We start from the raw sequence: 25,255 nt of genomic DNA, 5'->3' as shown, positions 1-25,255 counted from the left end.
TGGAGATCCCTATGCCCTGACCCGAGGAGGAAGAGAATATCTGGCAGACATGCAAAGACAAGGACCAACAATCGTCGACATCACAAACGGGTATTGCGATGTAAGTGTAGGCCTACGCGTGTAAGAGAAGGCCTCAACATTACATATTAAGGGTTTTAAGGGTATCTAGCTACGTATACATGTATGGCATTCCGGGTAATAACTCATTCTCCTGGCAACTTGTCCATTAATACGTTAAAGTCGTGACCCATCAATGTTCGTCGTTGTAATTGTGGGTTCTGTCCATAAGCGCCATGCAACCTGTCTCTCTTACCAGTCTCCTTTTCGCTTTCCTTTTATTCTTTCTGCAAACCGATACGCATCTGAAGTTTCTGAATGTTCCAATGGACTTCTTGATATTAAACTAAATTTTCAGAAACTTATACTGAACAGCAACAGGTTTACACTTCCGTTTGATTCCAATCTCAGACTGCAGATCACACTACCGGCGGATCACGTGGCTCCGACCCGGAAGCACCGGAAACTCCAGGCGAAGAATCAGTTGTGTCGTACTTTGACACTCTCGAACTTGAGCTCACACTATTCCAGCGATTTTCCATCGGCGTGGAATTTCACAACTACGGGGAGCCCTTGGAGGTGGACGGGCCGTGGTCCGCAGTCAAGACGGCCGGCTGGCTGTTCTTGGGATATCTTAACGCCTGTCGAAAATCCTGGAGAACTGGCAATTCTCAACAAAATAACCAAACCTAGCTTATTAATCAATATCCAGCTTAATCAATAACCAGCTTTACCATGTAATAGCCTTAACCATTCACTAGCCTAACCTTGGCATATCTCAGCATAATTAGTATGGGATTACTGTATCCATTGTTGACACTATGCCAGTATCAAATCGATGCACAATCACAGAATGTCTTTCAGGGGGTATTCAGCAAGGGGTCCAAGTCTTTTGTTCATTTCAAACGGCCTGTTTTCAGGTCTTCAGCTTTACGTGCACACAGCTCGTGCATCATTCACCCGTGCGCCCGGCATCTCTTCGGTAGGAAGCACTCTGGCCGGAACTCCCGATATGCCGTCCTGTTGCGGGCCTAGACCCAGTGCAAATGCAGCTACATGTACCTCGGTATTTTATCATCTGCCTCGGTGTGTTTCACAGCGATTCCAGCGGTGCTCGGTGGTGACCCTGCGGTTGTGATCATACTTTGGGCAAATGGGTGGATGATGAAGTTACGATGGCTTCAAATTTATTGTTGCCGTCAATTCTCTTTAAGGCTGTTGCGGAAGTGGGATTACATAGCAGCCGACATTCTTTCGCTGTTGTAGTTAGATATATTGTAGAAATGTTTATTATCTATGTTTAAGTAAGTAAGTAAGTAATGTAGTTGTAAGAAGTATATTTTGATTATGATGTCATGCTTTTTAAATATATAATTGTTATGTTTAGAGTAAGGTTATTTATTGACGCATATTTCATGTTACAAATTTCATTTTGATGTGTACTATTTTAAGTTACAGTACAGTGCTCAGTACTCGGCTGTTGTGTAATCCCGCCTACGCAGCACTTGAGTCTGTAAAACCTGGATGAAGATCATGGGTAAGAGAGGGTTGATGGCAGCATTTTTTTCAGGTCTGAAATAGCTTTAAAATTCACTCATTTGCACAAAATGTGGTCACGGAGGAAGGGTCATCTCGGACACTCGGAATCACTGTGAAGCCAACCCGTCCTCAGTGGACTTTGCAGCATGGACCACTGGATCTGAGCCAACGGCTCGGCAGCGTCCCGAGAAGTTTTTGCCGTAGCGCCCTCTGCCCCGGAGATGCCGGTCGCATTGTGTGAATGACGTGCTTGCTACGTGGGCGTACAGTCGACAATCCGATTTCAAGCTAACTGGAATGTATCAAAGGAGCAGGCTTCATGTTGGACATCCCCTGATCGCACTCTGTGATTCTGTGTCCATTTGATTACTGGTCTAGTGACTACAGTGAATACATTTTCCTAAAAAAAACCCAACAACAAACAAACAAACAACAAACAAACAAAAAACCTCCACAATAAAACCAAACCAAACCAAAACAAACAAGCAAACAGAAAACAACCAACCAACCAACAAAAAAAAAATGATAAAAACAAAATAAAAACAAACAAATATTAAAAAAATTATAAGCTCAAATTATGACATAAATGCTAAGGCACATTTAAATGTGTTTGCAATATATAAGAAATTCACAGCTATACTTTTTGCTACAAACATATTATGCATTACGTGAAAAAAATACTTTTGATTCAGAATCAAATGAATGATTATGTGCCATTGATTGACAATCTAGATGGAAGAATTCCATGAATTTGAATGAATTATTATGTGGCAATAAAGAGCTATAGACGGCGAATATCGACTCAGCCGAATTGCTTCACTGACATATTAGTTTTGTTGTACCTGAAGTTCAAGGCTACCAGTTTTAAGATGACTTCTGCCACAAGATTACCTTTAAGACTTGAAGAGTTAAAAGCATTTATTGCTTCAGAGACTGTCAACAAAACCTAACCAGTCAAATCTGCCACTTTCATATGAGCACAACAGACACAGAAACAGACACAGACAGACACACACACACACACACTGACGACCAAACACACATATGCACAAAACCCTGTGAAACTAACAATGTTCTGAGTGCACAACATCAGCAATGTGAAGAAACAAAACACAAACGACCCATACACACAGACAAAATGATAATGAAACACATTAATTGCTTCCACAATGCTAAATGGTGGTAAAATATACATGTACCTTTTTTCAGGATGTTATTTATTGTTTGTTTCTCATGGAAGTATGAGAGTTGATCCCAATCTTTGCACAAATGTGTATGCAAATATAATTGTCCACTCGTCCACTCCACAACTGTAGGTGACAGTGCTGGGAAATTGTACCATGCCAAATGGCAGAGACAGAAGCTAAGCACACAAGCTTTTCTGTGCCCCTTGAAATTTGTTAAAGGACAAAAATGAAAATACTGAATACAAGATTTAGAGGGTTTCCTAGCACACATTCAACGAACAAAACATGTGCTCAGTCTAAGAGACTGAACAACATCAGCCTTTCATTTACTACAAGGTGGTACAGTACTCCGTGACAACATCACTTTTCATTTCAGTGCTTACCGACATAACTATGAAACCTGTGCATTTAGTAATAACTAAGTGCGATTATTCTGCTTAACATGATTATGCATGGGCATGTGCTCTTGAACACTGAAAATACCATACAGGTGGGATGGGGCACAGAACTCGGGGGGGGGGGGGGGGGGGGAATCAATGAACCATCATACCTTCTGGCTTGCAGCCACACCCCTCCCCCCCCCCCCCCCCAACAACAAAATGTTTGCAGCCGACCAAGCCCTAATTGCAGTCACCACTACAACAGCTACATGTATTTATGCTCATACCTGATTTGATTGTCGAGTTGCCATTGCTATGGTAACCAAAATCGCTTCAGAGCCCACTAGAAGTGCAGCACTATTTCAAAGTGAACCCCAGACACTGCTTCTTGGAAGCATAATCATAACTGATAATAAAAACAGCAATCCAATTCCTGAAGTGACACAAAATGTTATACAGTATATATGCATTTTAATTCAGAATTAACACCTTTCAGATGATTTTTTTTTTCCCTCACACCTTGGTCAGGTCAAAACATTTTTTTTTTCCTTCTCTGAGGGTTACAAATTATCAATATTGTTCAACGATGACACTGTTGGGATGGATACACAAGAGAAATTGCACATAACATTATCTTGATATATCATGACATATAGTGGCTGGAAGCGGATATTATGGGAAAATTTGTGACAACAGGACCCGGATTCATTTTTTTGCAGCGTCTCATAGTATTGTCCGCTTACTACCTGAATATTTTACCATGATTCCTCAAAAGCTTCTTTCGCATGAACAGATCACAACAAAAATATACAGACGTAAATGTAAATGCAAATTTTGCATTTCACTCTCACCTAATCAGCAAAGTCATCACAAACAAAATGAGAAAAGAGGGAAAGAGAGAGAGAAAAAAAAAAGAAGAAAGCAAGACACCAATATTCAACACCTTACATTTCGTTGAAGGATAAGCCCCAAGTGTTTTAACACAAATGGGTACTTCCATAGCTACATCTGTCCTTATACCACATCTTTAGCATTGAATGCTAGAAGTAAGAATGGTTGGGGCGGGCATGGATACAGCGTTGACCCCGGGAAAAGAAAACTTCGCGATCATTGGAGGGCTGGCATCACGGTTCCAACGCTCTCGCCGAATCCGACGCGGAAGCCGTCTCCCTGGCAGTAACCTGGAGAGTGGAACAACAGAATTATTGCATGTTGACATTGGAAGGTCATATTTCAAATGTCTTATGAAATATAAGGTACTGTAAAAGTGGATGTTTTCATGCAACTAATTTTTCTCGCTCGGCTAGGTAAGATGAGTTTCACATGTTTCTAATTCTGTGGAATCAAGACACTGGAACATATGGCAAATAAAAATATTGATGCATTCTTTTTTCGTGCCAGTTTCTGGTTGCGCAAAATGCATGAAAATTTCAACACCGTGAAAATTTCCACTTTTACAGTGTCTCATAAACAGTCCGCATTTGATATTGTCACATATTTCAGCTGCGACAACTGATGGTATCTCTCAAGACTGCTATGCTGGCAATTACTGTGAGGTAAAAGAATGATATTACATAAATATACATTGTACCTTCTTTTTTTTTCATGACCATGCTAGAGTGTTGATTTATCGGTTGACAATAAGAAACAAAGTGGGCAAAAGAAAGCAGGAAATTGTTTAATTTTAATAGAAGAACCTATGTGCACCTGTTTTCATGTGATCAGTTGAATTTACAAGATGACAACATGAAAAAGTGTTTGCGAATGATCTGGATTTTTTTGTTTACACACATGAACTTCTCCCACACGCTTTGAATAGCAGACACTGAAGGCACATCATGGGAAGGGCGATTCACTCACAGAGATTGAACCCCTGTTGTTTTTAAATGGCATCATCTGGTGAATGGCACAGAGCGTCATCCCTATTAAGTATCATCCTGTTACTTTTACATATGGGAATTAAACACATGCTATCCTCAAGTAAGTGGGATATTTCTCAGTTTGAAAAGGGGACAGAATGGCCAACAGGCAACTCCTATTATACACTAACAAAGTCCTTTGAATCAACAGCTTTCTTTTGGTATGTCAAAATTTTGTTTTAGCAGAAGAGTAAAGTGTATAACGATGTACAGATAATAATTTTGGGACTTGAATTTTTACATTGTTGTAATGGGAAATTTGTTATAACAGTGTTCGTTACATTAGGAGTGCACTGTACTGCCCAATATTTGTAGTTTAGAAATATGAATGAGTGTCCAAGGTATATTATACAGCTTCTAAATGCTGATGACATTTTGCATAGTGGACTCCCATTATGAAGAAGTCTTCAGGCTTGGCAGTTTTCTATCGTTATATCAAAATTTCATTATAACCGAACAAATTAACAATAGAAAACAGAGAGCGGACAATGCTGTGGCCTTAATCTTTTTTTACCTCATTATAACCGCAATTTTGATATAACCATGTTCGTTATAAAGGGAGCGCACTGTACACCCATGTGTGCCTGCTAATGGGGTAAGATGACGTTACAAGGGTGCAACTCAAGGTTGGTCAGATTAACACACCTGAGAGGATCACCGTGTCGCCGTCCTTGAGGAACTTCCTCTTGTGGCCGTTGCCGAGGTCAACCTCCTTGGTCCCCTTCCAGCACAGTTCCAGCATACAGCCATAGCTGTCCGGCGTCTGGAAAGGGGTCATGGATTGAACATCAATAAGAGTGTGATGAACATGACCACCCCCCCCCAAAAAAAAAACAACAACAACAAACAAAAAAAACAAACAAACAAACAAACAAACAAATACAGCATTGTTCAGGGAGGATTTTATTGTACACTGTGCGGATTTCCCTTCATGAAGCTGTTGAACAAAGTTCATCAAATCCGCTATAAATATTCCTCACTCAAGATTGTGGACACTTATATCCTTTCTTTCATGCTGAAACTAAATCAACCCACTCTCCCACAGACTTGCTGAAACTGAATGTTTCAGAGCGGTTGCACGTGTATCATATTAATTAACAATTCATCGAAAAGAGACAGAAGAAGGAATTAATTTCTTTCATAATAAGAGTTTGTCACACCATACATCAGGGAGGTACAGTCAACCTCGCATAAGTCGAATAATCATCAAAGTCAAAGGTCTTCTCAAGTCCTCTTCTCCTTATATTCTATTGATTTTAATCCCTCATCAAAGTCAAATTTTCCCTGTAAGTCAAAGTTATTTCTTCAGTCCAAATAGATTCGACATAGGAAAGGTTGACTTATTTGGTAATAGTCCACGAGTTTATTCATTTTTTTTTATTCACTGTTGGCCTCCAAGAAAATTGGTGGATCTTCCTTGGGGGAATCTACCACTGGGGGGTCCCGGTGTTTGTTACTCACTGGTCCACTGAGAGTTCCTGTCCCCATGAGGTCCCCAGGCTGTGCGTTGCAACCTGTGATGGTGTGATGGGCCAGCTGCTGCTTCATGGTCCAGTACATATGCTGCACAGTCAAAGCAAACACAGAGACGGTGCATTACTGAAGTCATGATTCACACTTACAGTGTAACAGCACATAATGATTACTTTTGTTCAGACTATGAAGTAATATTTCAGGCCTTTTCTCATTGGCAAAAATTTGCCTGGCCCCCCTCAAGCGGCAGCCAGGGCTATAGAATACCAAAGTGTGATGATGACAGCCATTTATCGCCATGGAATCTGGTTCTGAACGACCTCACCTGACTCAAATATCTGTGATGAACACTATTTTTGCTTTATCATGCTCACACCTGGGCTCCATTTCATAAAACCTGTTATAAGTGACAAGTTGTGGTAGTTGTTAGAAGCTACTGAAATCCTTGCATCTGATTGGATGAGAGCAAATTTGTCATAGAAAAGTGGCAGTTGTCACTGATAACAAGTCTTATGAAACGAGGCCCGGTTCCAACTCAAGCTACAACAAAAAAACTGTGACACCATCTCTTTGGTACTTCTACTCCCTTACACTGCCCCTACTCCTTTCCTCACTTTTATCAAATTTTCTGGGTGAAGTCTAGCTCTTATTTTACCTGTTCTTACTGACTATTGGTATAAGTGGGCTACAACACTACCATTAGCCTGGGACAAAACATAGGTTGGCAAAGTATTGGCAATGATAAGGCATACACAGCAGTGCAAAGTATGCCAGTCAGGATTGGGGGGGGGGGGGGGCTCAGGAAAGCACAATCTATGCACGATACTCTTTATGATGTAAAGTGTTGTGTATTCTGCGGCACACCACTCTATTGACTAAACACTGGATTCAATCTTTGTTGTAATACTTGACATCAAACATACGTGTGTGACCTACTGATAAATTTAGGACTAAAATGCAACTTCATCTGTACCTTAAAGTTTGATTTTGAAACAACTGCTGGCTCAACCATGTCAGCACCTACAGACAGCGAGAGAGAGAGAGAAATAAAAAGAGAAATTGTGCACTGGTCAGCATGAAAAGGTCTCAGAGAATCACATAACCTCATCACATTCTATAAGACTTAAAAAAAAAACACCCAACAACAACCAACAAACGAGACACACACAAAAAACTTGTCATTAATTAAATTACACAGAATACATCCACTACAAAACATGTAGGTATTCTATAGTTTTCAATAGATATTTTAAAGATGACATTTGTGTCTCTCTAGACAGAAACTGAATTGCAAGAATTGTGTATTCTTCAGCTCTTATTATGACTAAAACAGTCAACCAAAGCAATGAATACTGATGTATTTGAAACTGCCAAATAATTGTTCTGCGATTTGTACAAGAAGAAAAAAAAATCATCCTGAATTATGATGGAGACATTTGAAGACCAAATGAGGCCTTGGCGTTGATGTTGCCATTGTATGTTGTCATCCCATGCCTGGGAGAGAATTCAAATTTTATGCTCAACTTGGCTGCAGCGAAACTCACCTTTAATTGCAGCACTAATGTTGATGTCAAAGTTGAATGGATCCTCATGTTGGAGGTAGGCAAGAGGTGCAGGGTCCTTAGGGGAAAAAAAGGGAAATAGAAGAACATTGGCACTTGATACCAAAGCATTATTTTTTAATGAACAGTTGACGCAACTTTTATCAAGGCAAATGGTATTCGTCAAAATGCCTAGCTATGGCACAACATCTGGTGCAAGGTACTGATACATGACTTTGAAACAATATTTCAATTCTTTGAAAAAGACCAAAAAACAACAAAAACAAACAAACAAACAAACAAACAAACAAACAGAAGAAGCCATGTTTGTGAAAAGATAATAAGAATCTATACTATCAGAGTAATCTCAAGGAAAAGGAAAGAAGAAATAACTTTTCTCTTTGAATGAAATTAATCGAAACGTCGACTCAAGAAGGTTAGCGTTTAGGTTGTAATTTTGGCTGTCCGTACTGACAGTAAATCATGCACATCACTAGACCACATAATCAATACTGACGTAGGGCATGGTACTCTCTGTGTTCACACTTGTCTCTAAAGTTAATATTATCACGGCTGACTGTTCACACTTGTCCCTCTCTCATGACAAAAGGGGTGGGGAGAGGAAAATTACTGGTAATTACAAGGCACTTGGATAGCACTAACATAAACCATCCACTCGGCAAAAGTGAAAGTAGTTTATGTCTCCAATTGTGATGTAAACAGCTGTGTGCATCACTCTCGCACTAACGTACAGAAACTGGAGGAGAAAAACCCCCTTGTGTGTGTGTGTGTGTGTGTGTGTGTGTGTGTTGGGGGGGGGAGGGGGTATCTTCTTCTGGATGGGGAAAGCAAGTCTAAAGGTTTATTGTCACTTGGTCTACTATCAAATGGTCTACTTCCCAGTTCGTTTAACACCACTACGGCTAAACTCATGTGGTTTACTATCAATTTCGTATAATGCCCATTTGGTCTAATCCTTACTTGGTCTAATGTCCAGTTTGGCTAATTATCATTTCGTCTAATGACCAGATGGTCTAATTGCAGTTTTGTCACCTTGGATTTTTCCCACTTTGTCTAATGAAATGTGGGTATTAGACGAAATGGGCATAGCCCATCTGGAAGTAGACTAACTGGTAATGAGGCTAAGTGGCAACTGGACTAAATGGTCAATAGATGAACTGGTTGTAGACCAAATGGGATTAGACCATGTGGGTTGAGACTAAATGGCTATTAGACAAAGTGGGAGTAGACCAAGTGATAGATCACCAGTCTTAACACAAACATTTTTAAAATTCCCCTACCTGAACATTGTTGGGCACCAGGAAAGGCTCGAGGGCATCTATGGTGACGACCCAGGGTGAGACAGTGGTGCCAAAGTTCTTGGCCAGGAATGGTCCCAGGGGTACATATTCCCACTTCTGGATGTCCCTAGCTACATGTTTTGGGAAGAATGACAATTATGGCAATTCAATCACTAAATGCTGCAGCATTTTGATACTGGAGTGCTAGGATAATAATCAAACTTTGTGCTGTTTATTCTCGTGACCACAAAATCCTTTCATCAACATTCACGGCAATCAGAAGGTTTGTATATATGACAGGTTTACCCTTCAATGGTAATAACTTAAAATTATCCACTAGAAGAGCAGGGAAACACTAATAACATCTCTGCTTGAAACGTTACAATGCTGAGAGATTTCCACCAGCACACAGGTTTCAATCTGTGCATACTCATTATTCACAGTGATATGAGGTGTCGTACATTTCAAACACAGGAAAAATAGACGATTAAAGGTAATAAAAAGTTTTGGTACCTCAAAAAATTCCCTGAATTTCTGTGGTTCAGGTTAAAGTACCTTTCATATAACTAACACTGTGAGACTTACTCGCCCCAAAGTGCTCTCATTTCTTAGTAATCATGCAATTAACTGCTACCAGCAGCCCCATACGCATAGCGACCAGCAGCCCCATACGCATAGTGTAATGGGGCTTCGCATTGTAGCATTCAGGATCATGGCAGATGTAGTATCGCGGGTAAATATCAACTTAAAATCCAAACTAGAAATGTCGCTTTGGCGACTGGTATGCCTCCGCCATAATGCATGATTTTCCCAATAGGTCTAGATAGTACATGTGGACAATGTGTGATTACATTTTCACAAAATTGGCAAAATATTGAAATGACAAGTTTGTCACAAATGTGTTGAATGTTCACCTTCCTTGACCTAGGTTTAATTGGATGAATAGGAGAGCATGTATCTAGGGATTTAAGGACTTTAACTCGACTTTGACTCATTCATACATTTAGGCATTGAGTAATTTTCAAGGTACAGGTGTGGAGAAAAAGTGCAATTTCTGAATTGAATAGTAAATTGTTACCATTTTCATCTGGCCCTTGACCCTAAAATTCATAAGATAATCACTTTCAGGTAGAACATGCATAATATGTACTAAGTTTCAAGATAACTTGAGCCACTTCTGAGATATGGAGGAAAAAGTTAGTTCAGCACTTTCACTTGATCTTTGACCTTTTGACCTTTGAGGCAAAAAAAGAAGAAAAAAAAAACTTTCCAGAGAATTTCTATTAGGTTACTCATGTATGCATACACCAAGTGTAAAAAAAATAACCCTGCTGGCATTGCATGATAGGAGGGAAATAGTAAAATTTTGAAGTGTTGCACTTGACCTTTGACCCCTGACCTTTGACCCCATGAACCCTACATTCTCTAGATAATCACTTCCAGTCAGTATATGTATATACTATGTTCCATGAATATACCTTGAACAATTTTCTAAGGTATGGAAAAAAAAAAAGTTTTAATATTTTTACTTGACCTTTTGACCTTTGACCTCATGACCCAAACTTTCACCAGAGAATCTTAATTGGGTAATACATGTATACACTAAGTTTCAAGAAAATATCTTCAGGCATTCAATAGATATGGTGGAAATAGTGAAATTCTATGTACTTGACCCTGACCTTTTGACCTTTGACCTTTGACCTCATGACCCAAACTTTCACCAGAGAATCTTAATTGGGTAATACATGTATACACTACGTTTCAAGAAACTATCTTCAGGCATTCAATAGATATGGTGGAAATAGTGAAATTTTATGTATTTGACCTTGACCTTTTGACCTTAGACCTTGAGCATGTACACCCAAAAGTTGATAGGCACAACTTCACCCCCTAATACACATACATGCCAAGTTTCATTAGGATACCTCAACAGGTTTTGATAGTTACCTTGTCCACAAAATTCATTACGGACGGACGGAAGGACGGACGGACGGACGGACGGACAACCCGAAAACATAATGCCTCCGGCACCACTTTGTGGCGGAGGCATAAAAATTCTTCAATTTGAAGACTTACCAGTTAAGCTGAAGTCTTGAAAACAGGCTTCGGGCAACGTTTGGTTCTGCCAATAGTCCCTTTCTGTTCGAATTGATGACTGAATGTGACTCTGTCGAGAGGAACTTGGGAGAGCTACATACACTGATTACTACGGCCAGCGCATACGCACACATCACATGCGAACAAATTTCAAATCCATGAACCGATAAGATGTTTGTGTGCGCATGCGCTGGCCGTCAATTCAGTGTAGCTCTCCCAAGGTCCTCTCGACCGAGTCACATTCAGTCATCAATTTGAACAGAAAGGGACTATGGGCAAAACCAAACGTTGCCCGAAGTCTGTTTTCAATACTTCAACTTAACTGGTAAGTCTTCAAATTGAAGAAATTTTTGGATTTTAAGTTGATATTTTCCCGCGATACTACATTTGTCATGATCCTGTAAGCTACAATGTGAAGCCCCATTTAGCTATGCGTATGGGGCTGCTGGTCGCAGTTAGCTACTCAGTACGCGTATGGGGCTGCACGCTGCTGGTTGCAGTTATATCATGCAATAATGGTTTCGTACAATACATGTACTACCTCGCCGCCGTACGGCGGCGGCTCTGGTAGGAAACCATAATTGCATGATTACTAAGACATGAGAGCACTTTGGGGCGAGTAAGTCTCACAGTGTTAGTTATATGAAAGGTACTTAAACCTGAAACACAAACTAAGACAAGGAAATTCAGGGAAACTTTCGAGGTAATACCAAAACTTTATATTATCTTTAACGTTATTCACGACCATCCATATACTAGTAGATATTGACACTATAAGAGATAAAAATATACAACTGCCAACAAATGAAGAATAAGAAAAATACATTTGTTTTTCCTCCTCTGTTTCCAACTCCCTCTTAATCTCAATCTCTCTCTCTCCCGTTCCCTTTGTCTCTCTCACCTCTCTCTCAATATGCATCTCTCTACAAGTATCTCTATATACGTGCATATCTCTCTCTCTTTCTCTCTCTGTCTTTCTGATCAATACAGCACAGATCTATACACTGTCTCCATAACCAATTCCTCAAAGACCCTGCCACACAACTAGAATCATATAAACCCAAACACCACAGTAAATAAGCAGCCCTACTTACCACTCCAGTCATTCATCAGTACCATGCCAAAGATGTGCTCGTGAGCGCTGCCCACCGGTATCGGTTCCCCCAAGGCATTGCCTGGACCGACAAAGAAGGCCTGCGTCCAAAATAAAGGCATATCAAATGAACACAGTTTACTTTTGTTCTAAGGGTTTCCTAAGTGCAGGGGCCTCATTGATATTACTACAGGCTCAAATGGGATGAATACCTGAAAATTTCTCAATGGATGTGTAATTGTTGCAACAGTATGTAGACATGTTTGCTTCAATTTGTCAAAACTGGCAAATATACAAATACCTGTACTACTGTACTTCACCCAAATTACAATGGCTGTAGTTACTGCTGAAAACAAATTGCTGTGGACACCATTAATAAGCCATCTATACTTTATTGATGTACATTACATCTACACAGTAACATGGCGTACAGTCCTATACACTCACAATGATGTTTTTTTTTTTTTTTTTTTTTTTTTTTTTTTTTTTTTTTTTTTTTTAATAGCAAAAGAAGGCGATTACAATATATGTTATATTTCATAATTTTTTGAACTGGCTCTCTCTTTTATCTATATCACCAGCAGCTAAATTACTTGGAGAAACATACAAAACGCTCAGCATAATCAAACTGGCTCCATGCACTGCAGGGTTGACAGATTTGACAGCATTATGTAACTTGCCACCAATTCATACACCCATTCATACATTTTAATCTGGCAGAGAATTACCATGTATCACAGTTTAGGTCAAAACTATAAGGCAGGTGCCATAGTGAAGAGTAAACTTAATTGCTTCAAATTTCTTTTTCACAGATACAATTTTAGTTTACATGGCATCTTTCAGCTGCCCTAAATGGGAAGAGTATAGTTCATTAAATGTTTACTGGGTATTAACCATGACTGGAATTCTAGGATATATTATGCCACCTGAGCAGTAGCTGGAAGCTTCAGTTGCTACATAAGTATTTCTTCTTAGACACAAATGAGGGCTCCTATCCCTGAGAGTTTAGTGTGAACTCTCAACAACTTGGTTTGTAAGTTTTGTATTTGCAAGGCAACATTACCATTACATAATAAACTTTTATTTTTCTCACAGATAACATATGAAGAATTACTGACACTACAATTGAGTTTACAGTTACTCTTAAAATTACTCATGTATAGACAGCTACATGGCGCTGCAATGGAAAAGATCATATAAAAATGACATAATTCTTACCATCTCAAGCTCAAAATCCATCAATCTGCATGGTGTGAATGCTGGTGGCTTATCTACAGAAAAAGAAAGAAAGACATTAATAACAAACCTTTCTGTATGAGCAATTGATTTTTTATATGACTGCTAACAGGTAAATTTTCATTTCAAATTATACGTAATATATTTCCAATATTGTCTGGAAAGTAAAGTATCAACCCATTTATATGCATACTTGGAAGGGGATTAATTACATTGTTACTGAAATTGAATGAATATTCACAATTCTATCATTTTCTATTTTTATTCTTGTATCATTTCAATCATATGTGAAGTATTTATGCTGATACTTTTCAATTCTTTTCATCAATGACAACTTGAAGATGGCCTTGACATACATTTTTAATTCCATCTATTTGAATTTTAATGGTACAGGCAGAGTTGCTAGTGGAGAATGCTCGCCGAGGCAGTGTGAAGATGGCGCGCACAAGTGGCAATGCATCCCAAATGGTACTTCATGAACTATTAAAGTTAAAGTGATGGTATACTTTTGGTGGAGATGAGGATTGGGCTTTTAACTTTTTGCAAGATACCAGGAGACTACTTATGAAATAATACAGAGCATATCATTCTAAGAGGAATTCAAAGTTTATTTGATGAAAATCGTTTTTTGGAAAGGCTGAGACATCCAAAAACAAAATAAAACAAAGAGACTGTAATAAAAGGTGGGTCCTAACTTTTATTAGGATCATTCTGTTTTGGATATCTCAGCCATTTCCAAACCAATTTTCATCAAATAAACATTGAATTCCTTTTGGAATCACATGCTCTTTCATATTGCATAAGAGGTTTCCCATTATCTCACTGAAGAATTTTAGAAACCTGAAGTTAGGTTTCAACCAAAACTAAACGATCCCTTTAATACATACCAGTATAACCACAGCTCTGTGCAGAAATGACACCACAAGGTGAGAGCAGTGTGCTGAGAACAAGGCTCAAGCTCCAGAAAAAAAAGAAGAAGGTTTTAGTTCAAACCCAAATTGGCATGTACACCCCTGAGCAAGGTGTATGAACACCAGGAGGTACCTGACAATGTTGTGGTGATAGACTCCAGGGCTGCACACCAACACATTTTCATCTACTGGTCCAACCTGTCTGTTGAAGCAGTAAGTGCCCAGGTTTTCCATGTTTTACTGGTCCATTCCTGAAAAAGTTACTGGTCCAACTGTGATTTTTACTGGTCAGGAACCATCAGACCAGTGCCAGTGTGCAGTATTGTAATAGCAATGACACTGTCGTCTCAGAGGGGACCAATTACACAGATAAGGCTACCTTTGTTGACTACCCTGCAGCAATACCAGATATTAACACAGTCATGTAAATTCTTTGCAGTTGTCATAGTTCTCAATATAATACAATGAACAACTTCTGCGTGGTTGTCTTAAAGAATGCAAATCTAGGAGAACAGCACAGTCAAAACGTAGAAGGTATGTTACCGCTACTTTTGAACACATACCGTCTGGTTTGGTCTGTCCACATGGGCGACGAATGGGAGTACCAGATACAACCACAGACGAAGCCCGACCGTGATATGCCACAGGGAGGTGAGTCCTGCATGTGGAAATTTGAGCACCTTCAACACATCATCAATCAGTTAACATACACCATAAACTCTCCATGTTCCTGGGTAAGGTTGAAATGACACGCAAGTTAGAAAACCATCCAACTCAAGTCTCTGAATACTCAATTCTGATTGGCTGATACCTGACTTACATTTAATTTTCTGACTTATATTTGATTGGATCCTTTTATGCAACAGGGTCATGGTCCTGATTTTGTTTTCTGAAGATAATATCAAAATTCATCACCTTTCATCTAAAACAGTCTCAGAACAAGAGGAATTCCGTGTAAGGCAAGTTAGGAACAGAAGTGCTGAAGACTGACTAGTTTTTGTTGATGTTTTTTAATGTAAGATTACAATCAACTGTCTCATTGCAGAAAAGAATATCTTATATTTGAAAATCTTCTTTCCTTATATCAGCATGAGTCTTTTTTCTTCTTCAAAGTTTGCAAGCAGTGGTTGACATGGCATGGAAATGACCATATTATCTCTAATCCTTATCCAAACTTCATGAAAATCCCATATAAACAGGTCAAGAGGCTACTACTGTACTTTTATCATTAATCAAACCTGCAAAACAAAGTGCCAGCAAAAAAGAGAAATCTCTTCTTAAAGGGTGTGTACAGTTCTGGTTGAGGTGAGGATTTAGCTTTTAACGTTTTGCGAGATATTCAGAAACCACTCTATGAGATGTCAAAGAGCATGCAATTCTAAGGGGCATCAAAAGTTTATTTGATGAAAATCGGTTTTGAAATGGCTGAGATATCCAAACACAAGTTGAAACAAAAAGATCCTAATAAAAGTGTGGCATGTCGCCTTTTATTATTATCACTTTTTTGGATATCTCAGCCATTTGAAAACCAATTTTCATCAAATAAATGTTGAATCCTTCTTGAAATTACATGCTCTTTCATATTTCATAAGAGGTTTCTCATCATCTAACTTAGGAATGTTCAAAACATGAATCCCCATCTCAACCAGTACTGTACAGTCCCTTTAATAAGGAAAGCTGAAATTCATAGAAAGGGGTTAGAAAGGGGTTAAAAAGTGATGGGCTGGCTTCTATCTAGATGCAGTCTACACTCGTTTATGTCGCTTAATTCCTTTCAAACTGGGATAAACTACATTTGTACACAAGGATTGGGATTAATCAAAACTATCCTCAGTGAAGGAATTTCTTACCAATTCGGCTGGAGGGCATTATCTGGTCCTCGGAACATGGTCCCAGTGTTGGTTGCGTGGTACTTGGAAGAGAAGAAATCCGTGTAGTCGCCGATCTTCGCAGGAACATGCATGGTAGCATCACTCTGTGCAACAAAGGCTCTGCAATGTTCATTAACAAATGCAAAGTGGAGCAGAGATACATTATAATCAACAGAGTTAGTGTCAAATTTTCTCAGTAAAAAATATCAACATCCATAACTAAGGGAAAGAGGGGTAAAGAATGTACATAGAGATGTAATCAGTACAAAACTTGTCTCAGAGAAAAGTGAAAATAACTGCTTATCAACAATTCTATCATCTACAACTGTAATATCTCACTATTTTCTGAACAAAGAGAATATATGATGTACTACGGTATGGTTTCCAGCTTGTCTACGTGTCTAAATGCACGGTGAGAATCATACTTTGTTTAAATATGTGATACATTCAGGCTAATAAAGATATCTCAAATGTCAGGTGTATTGCAACTGCTTTACTTCTGATATTCATATAAAAAGTCTTTTTGTTGTTGTTGAGGGGAAGTAAAATGTATCAAAGCTATACGTATAGATGACAATTTTGGGGCCTAAATTTTTACTTCATTGTAACAAGAATTTTGTTGTAAGTAACCATGTTCGTTATACCAAGAGAATGCACTGTAACCACAAATCATAGCTTCACTATAAAAGTGGAAGAAGTCTTGCTGAGGCAATGTGAACACTAAAACACAAGATTCAAGTGTTCAAGCCCCCTAACCTGGCCCTCAGGTCAGCATTGTCTCGCAGTGCGGCTTCATCGGCAGACAGCAGCCTCTGGAGGGTGGTTCTAGCTTCCTTCCAGGCAGGGCGACCCAGGGCCATGAAGTTGTTCAGGGATTCCTTGCGGGATGAAATTAGGAAAAAGGCAGTTAAAGGTATTATTTACCATTTGCAAATGAAACAAAAACCCAGCTTTTAATGGTGCTTCAAAATAGTTCTAAAATGTGAGTTACGGATAGAACAATCAATGTAAAAATGTTACTCAGTATAATGAATTAGTTACATATACAAAATGTGAACAATAGTTATAATAAAATTGTTTCTAAAATAAACGATCTACATTTATGGTTTATTGAGAAAAATAGTGATATCTCCTTAGGTTTATTGCAAAATGTTTATAGGCAGTAGGATTTTTGTGATATAACTGACCTACACTTATGCATCAAATGTGATACAGTAACTCGAATACTTAAATCACTGCTCCCAATTGTAAACAGTACCTTTAAATTAGCTGTTTGGGATATGTAACATGCTGCAATATCTCACTGAATATTTTGTGGTTGTTTTGGGCCCCCACTTTTGAAAACGTGGTGCCGGCCATGTGTTAGTAATGAATATCTACAAGTTAGACCAAACACAGTTTTCTAGTCTTTTATTTGCTCACAAGCTATTGCACATGTGTTCTGCATGCACTTCCACAAGTAAAATGAATGCAAACATCAGCATTAAATCCAGTATTGTATATAAAGCTATATTGGGACTACATAATGCTTGACTGCAACAACAGCGAATTCACCTCAGTGAAATGTGCTGTGCTCATAGGTACCAGCTGAAGCAAGAAAACCCCATGAAAACATCTTGCTAAAAAGGTGAGTGGGGATGCACGGTTCCTTGCTTGGGGGAAAAATATGCAGGTAGTGGATGGGGAGACAAAAAGTTACTGGTGGGTTTGTAGGCAAGGTGCTACCTGCATTGGGGACTTTCACTGATCTACTTGCACGAACAGTGTAAACTACACATTGATTTCTCCTTATGCGAAATGTTCGGTTGGGGGGGGGGGGGTGGGGGGACCAGGCTGGGCCCAAAGAAGCCTGAAAAGGGAAGATATTACTTAGGGACATGCCTACACATTAAAACCATTCTTTGCCAAACAAGTACTGGTAGGTTCGTAAAATTAAGAGACCCTGCTTGTACCCTCCTAGATCAATAGCAATGTGCCACACAAATTGCTGAAGAAAATAATACCTGGTACCTGATCTTGCTAATTTGCAATATTAGTGCAGTATTTTGGAGGTAATGACTTCTGCTCCAGCATTTCTTTATTGTTTACATTATAGTTTCATTCCCAACATCTCAAAATACAGCCTTTGAACTTTTTCTATCGGAGTACCGAGTAGTGTACACAAAATGTCTTGTCCACTGCCTTTTGCAAGACACAATTTCAAGACCAGATTCTCAGACAATGCCAACATGCATGAACATCAATTTTGTTTGTTGACCTTTTTCTTTTAGGTTTGTTGTTACAAACTGAAGGGGAGTAACAAACATCATAAATTGACATTGAATAAATATAGGGAATGAAGAAGGAAAAGGAAGTGACAATAACATGATATTTATCAGTAACATGGCACATACAGAAGAAGTAAGTGAATAGCAATTCAAAAATATACACGATTGAAGTGCAGGATCATAAATACAGAACACACTGTGTATTGGCCAAAGGTAATGTGTTGTGTAGAAGTAAATGGTGAATAGATAGCAAACGTGTCATTGAGCACTATCATTATGCACCTTGTTTAGACGCTGCTTATGAGAAGCGGGTGTGTAATATATAGTTTATATAGGATGTTGCCACATCTTTGGAGGCAATGGGGTTAAATTGAAAGTACAACATATCACATTTGTTTGAGCTGCAGGAGTATAACCTTACCTCTGTGAAAACCTCATTGCATTCAGAAAGAATGGGTCCACTGAAGAGATCCTTGATGACAGAAAGGTCCAAGATCTGGTCTCCAATTGCAACCCCGATTCTCGGCTTTGCCTGCATACATGTAGGTGAACAATTTGTATCAGATCATCAGTATTTAGGCTTTTCTTCGTTTGCTCTCTCTCTCTCTCTCTCTCTCTCTCTCTCTCTCTCTCTTTGAGATAGGGATTTTTGACATGAGGAAGGTCAAACAGAATGATCAGGTCCACCAACAAGATTCTAATAGTCAGGGAAGAGTAACTCATGTCAGTTTGTCATCTCCTAATGCTTTGTAAACTAGCTCTGAAAAATCTCATAAACACCAAATGTGTGAAAGTAAATAAGCTTCCTTGAATTCATACACATCACCAGCCCAAGGGAACATCAGGCAGCTACTCTGAAAAGCAACTGTACTGGTTAGCACACACTCCTGAGAACAGAAAGTAATGAAAATTTCTATTTTTTTTTTATAACTAGTGTAAGTTAAGCCATGCTATTCATCTGTCCCAGTGGTTAGAAGTAAGAATGAAAAAAGATGACTTAACAAACTCAAAGCATACGTAATATACTATGGATGCAGGGATGAAATGAAATGCAACATAATACAGAGCAGTGAAAGTCTAAAAGGATTGTTATTTGCATCAGCAATACATGAAAAAGTAGGATTTGCTGAACCTTGCTAGAGTTGGTGTACAGTTGTATGTCTGAGTGGTCCATAAAAGCACACAATTCATCTCCATGTAGGCTCCTATATAAATGCACATCCTTAAGTCTACAAAGCTCAAGTTTCACTAGTACCCATGCAATTTTTTTTTCTTTACTTTTTTTTTCCTGAATTGTACCATACACCAACTTATGACACTCATTCATGGCACTTGACGTGTTGTAACTCCAGGCCAGGATAGCCCCTTCTGGGAACAGACAAGGAATTATCCAAGTCATAGTGTTAACTACTTATCAATATGGCTGTACTGGCAACAGCTGCAGAAGTCACACAGCTTATAGCATACAATTGATAGACTTAGTATCACGATTCTATCAGTATGATCAACATCTAAAAGAGGTGTACATTTACAGACTAACCAGTTTGTCATTGGAGAGTCCAACATACACTAGAGGTAGTCATTCTAGAAGCATCAATATTGATTATTGTATGTGAAGTCTACAGCTTTTTATTTTTTTTTTTTTTTACTCGTGTCAAATGTGACCTATTTTGATTTTTAAAAAAGACTAAAGACCAAAGTGACAAACAAAGAATTGGAAGCAAACAACCCACAATAAATCTACATCTTTTTGGATGTGACATTCTCGGAAGCTTGTTGGCACTCCAATATTGTTATAGTTGTTACTAAATGTTTAATAGAGACCCTGAGAAGAGACCTGGGCCCCATTTCATAAAACTTGTTAAATTTAAATCAATAACATTAACAATATTGTTATCGAGCTACTGAAATCCTTGACTGAAAGATCGGTCTGTATCTGGTTGACAGGGATATAAATGCTCCGTGGAGACTGCGTCTGGCTTCACAGATCCCGTCCTATACGGAGGAGAGCCGATTTATAAAGTAAAAAAATGATAAAAGACTCCTCCAGACAGACAGATTTTTCTGTCTACTGAAATCCTTGCATCTGACTGGCTGAGAGCAAATTTGTCACAGAAATAGTGGCAGTTGTTACTGATCAAGTTTAATGAAATGGGACCCAGGTTCCTCTATTATCATTAATGAACATTAATCTTGGACAAAGCTAGTTAGGGTCTAACCCCGGCGCGGGGCGCTGTACGTATTGGGGTTGACCGACAAGTCTGTCAGAATTCCGCGAAAAACTTCTCATTTATAATGATGGTTTTTCGCAGAATTAGACAGACTTGTCGGTCAAGTATTGGGGTCGCTGCTGCGGTTAGTTAGGGTCTAAATTTATACACAACCAAATTATGGCCATGGGTCAGATAAATCATCTGATTCTAAAAATGTTTTCACTTGAGAAGATGAGCACTAAATTACACTTACACTACGTAGTAAATTAGCCGAGATCCGATGAGAATGACCCGTTTTCAATGGTTTTACACTGTAGTGGGATTTGGTTTGGGGGATGGTTGGTTTTAACTTCCCCTCCTATCTACTGTACCACACGACCTTAACCAGACCTGGACTGTGACTTTAACCTGACTAGGGGGTCACCTGACTGACACATCCAACTCTATATCAGGTGACAATTGACCCCTACGACCTTGACTCGACGCTGATGGACACACAATTTGGGAAAGGAAAGAACTACAAGGCATACACCTGTATAAATCTACCTGAATCAAGCCCATCTTCAGCCTGGCGTAGTTGGTAAGTGTATATTCTGTGAAGTGGACACTAACTCCCACTTTAACACTATATAAATTTACAGAAGTCCAGAGTCTATGAATGAATGGATACCCTCATCATCATAAGGTCTCCAGCCTCCTGGATGATAGTACTTACTACCTGTAAATTTACTTTATACATGTACAACTTTTCTTTCACTTTGTCTTTGAAACTAAGTTTGATAATAACTTTCCTGTGTCGTGTGACCAAACCCAGCACGGCAGCAAAGCAAGGCAAAGGGACTCGCTGACAGTGACACTGTGCACCGTCACCGGGTATTTCCCCTATTATTGGCTTATGTGACGCTTTACTGGATGGAATGGCATTTGAAAGGATCTAGGAAAAATCACTGGATGGAATGACATTTGAAAGGATCCAGGATTCAGTACGGAAAATCAATGGATGGCAATGGATACTCAGTATAGATCTAGTGAGTATTCGATATCATGATGAACTCACATTCGCCGCTGTAGAGAAGACTCCGTAGGGAAGGTTCTGAATGGGGAACTGGCAATCAGCACCATACTGAATGAAAGAAGGCGCCATTATTATGGTGATCACGGTTGATGTACACGCGTCTAACTTTTCAAGAAGAGTAAAGGTGAGACCCTAACCTATGATGTGGTCCAGAAAGGTGCGAAAGTGTGAGATAGGTGGAATATTACTCGTGGGACGATACTGCAGCAGCGGATTTGAGCCAGACGAGACGGACGTACGGCCTACACGTAGCTGTAGTTGAGCGGACAGATCGTGCGAGTCGAGGCACGCGAAGTCTGCAGCTGCGTGCATGGAGTGTGCATGTGAGCGCAACCCCACACGATACCCTCGATGACCTACGGAGTGCAACATGAGCCTTTCTTCTTTTATTTCCTAATGGAAATTTATTCAGTGTCAAAATAATCTCTAGACCGTTCTATAACTCCATCAAGTATACATCCACATAATTATGGAGGATAAAATATCATAAAGGTAAAAAGTAAGTAGAAGTTACATAACAGAAAAACCTGACAAAATTGATCAATAACGTTGGATCTACACATTGCACACGACTTCTGGCTATCTATTTATGCTGTAGACTATTTGCCATCAAACCCATCCAGACCAACGCCTCACAATAAAAGTAATTAAGACATGTTCGTGCACGCTGGATACACTATAAGTATAAGATGCAATCAAATATGAAGTTTTCGTCATTATTTCGATATGAACATGATTACGATAAATACACGGCTACAGCCTACTTCATTAAATTATTTGCTCTTTTATCTTGATGGCAAAAGACATGTAGACTCAATTTTTGATTTGTTTTTTTTTTTTATTACAGTGTACTAAATTGATGTAAAATTAGTTTCAGTTTTGATTACCAAACTACGAGGTTGAAGACATAGGCCTACAAGGATAATGTTATGCCAACATTATTGCTGAAGTGTTATTGTTATTTTTGTTATTGTTATGCGATGTAGAATGGTTAAGATACAAACTACATATCATAAAGACAATGAAATCCAATCAAATTCTATCACTCAACGATCAGAGGAAAAACAGCTAACCCTCCTTTAATCCATAGGTAACGTGCAGCCATTAGACCAAAGTAAACTATAGACCAATCTAATGTGGGTTAGTAAGTTTGAAGCAAAAAGCTGGTTGCACTACATGTGTGTTCCCAATTCTTTTATGAAGTACTGAAAGTGTGTGTGTTTGCACTAATTCTTAAATAAATGTGAGTTTGCAAGCTGGAAAGCCAACGCAATGATGTGCCGTTATGGGCCCTAGTATTCCAGTGAAGAAGTTTTGTGTGTGTGTGTGTGTGTGTGTGTGTGTGTGTGTGTGTGTCACAAATAATGACTTTGGTTTATTCCACGGTATGATACTTGTCTATATCATTAGGTTTTTCATCAGAAAGTTCCGTGGAAACAATATATATTGCTCGCTGATGTAATTTACAATATACAATATAATCTTTCATCCTTATTATTTGATAATGCAAAAGCATATTGAAAATTTACGGTCATCTGCTCTTGCCCATATCTAGCCCATGCACATTAGGCATAATGGTGTGTAAGTTTGTAGTGAATGGTACACTTTGTACTAGAAAATTCTCAAAATTACTTTCGCTTTCCATACACATACACATACGGCCGCGTGATGACGCGAAACATGCGCACTGCACCCAGATTTTTCTGTGCCTCTACACCTGTCATCATGGCACAGGTACGCGAGTCGACTGTCTTGACCAATTAAAATTCGCTGTGCTCACACACCTCAAATTTTGCCCAATCAGAGTTGCATTATGAGCACACGCCTACATTTTTGTTTCCTACGAAGAAGTTTTTATTTGTTTTTCAAACAAGGTCAGCGGACAGTGTTGTTGCCCAACTTAACTATTGGAAGGATTATCACGGTGATGCAAACAATGACCGATTACAGCTCCATTTTACAATATCACAGTGGCTCAGATCTCCAACGAATCAGAACAGTTGCAGACCAAAAAGAAAACCACAAAACGTATCACTTAAAGGGGAGGTCCTGTTCTGGTTGATGATGGCACGTCGGGATGAAATTTTTTGGCAAGATAATGAGAAACTACTTATGAAATATGAAAGAGCATTGAAATTTATGGGGAATTCAAAGTTTGTTTGACAAAAATTGGTCTAGAAATGGCTGAGAAATGCAAAAATACGTCGTCCGATTAAAAGTGTGGGTCCCACACTTTCCCTGTGATACGACCTTACCTCCCTCTACCGTTTGAATTTGACTACATTGGGCTTGGGCTTTTTCAACCGTTATCTTCCGCACACGAGAGCGATGTGTACCGCACGCGATTTTTTTTTCCGTAACCCTAACGCGTCGAAATTGCCAATTGTGTCACTTGAGCGAAGACTATCAGTGTACTTGGCTGGTTTTGTACGCATGCGCTTGGACTTCTACTGTACAGTATGTACACATATACCAGTGGCACGGTCGTCTGCTAACACAGAATCAGATTCGAACATAACAGCGGGTTTGTGTGTAGGTGTGTGTGTGTGTGTTTAAAAAAGAAGGTGATTCAGCAGCACAAGTGTGTGCGTAAGGCAGATATGGATTGGCTTGAAGTTACTAAGTAATCAGAAAGCCTTTTCTGAGATATTCATGCAGAATTCTATGTCAAGTAATACGCTACGCATGGTATGATGTGTATATATAGGCCTATATTGTACTGTGTGTAAGAAAAATATGATTTAGAAGCACAAGAGATAAGAATTCGGCTGCTTATTTTGTTCAAATTCATTTCATTGTAAACATGGGCCTGAAATATCGATGAAATTCTAATGAAGAATATCATTTCTGTATTATTCTGTTCGCACTGCAAGTATACACTCAACAGTAACACGTTCCCATCAATCGAAGTTCCAGAGGAAAATGAGAAGTGAGGACACAAGTCGTACATGGTAAATTGGAGCTTTATTCGAAGACGTTTCACATGAGCAAGCCATTTAGCAAGTATATCATTTTACAAAACTCAGCACTCAGTATATCGTGTACAACATAAGCAGGGAGGTGACTCACCTTGCTGGTATATTAGCAGGGAGGCG

The 25,255-nt window shown here is 39.1% G+C and overlaps 1 protein-coding gene across 1 annotated transcript; it reads right to left on the bottom strand.

Moving 5' to 3' along the window:
- Positions 1-3,320: 3,320 nt before the first annotated feature.
- On the bottom strand, positions 3,321-22,390 carry LOC140238076 (fumarylacetoacetase-like). The gene is made up of 13 exons (XM_072318000.1): positions 22,143-22,390; positions 19,294-19,404; positions 17,362-17,483; positions 16,585-16,725; positions 15,298-15,392; positions 13,806-13,858; positions 12,589-12,688; positions 9,398-9,528; positions 8,100-8,175; positions 7,529-7,575; positions 6,544-6,645; positions 5,728-5,845; positions 3,321-4,344 (listed from the first exon to the last, which is right to left on the bottom strand). The coding sequence occupies exons 1-13, from the start codon at positions 22,227-22,229 to the stop codon at positions 4,271-4,273; spliced, it is 1,257 nt and encodes a 418-aa protein (XP_072174101.1). The 5' UTR covers positions 22,230-22,390; the 3' UTR covers positions 3,321-4,270.
- Positions 22,391-25,255: the final 2,865 nt, after the last annotated feature.

The sequence above is a fragment of the Diadema setosum genome, chromosome 14 (assembly GCF_964275005.1).
Source record: "Diadema setosum chromosome 14, eeDiaSeto1, whole genome shotgun sequence".
Lineage (NCBI taxonomy): Eukaryota > Metazoa > Echinodermata > Echinoidea > Diadematoida > Diadematidae > Diadema > Diadema setosum.
This window is presented reverse-complemented; position numbering and strand designations above follow the sequence as displayed.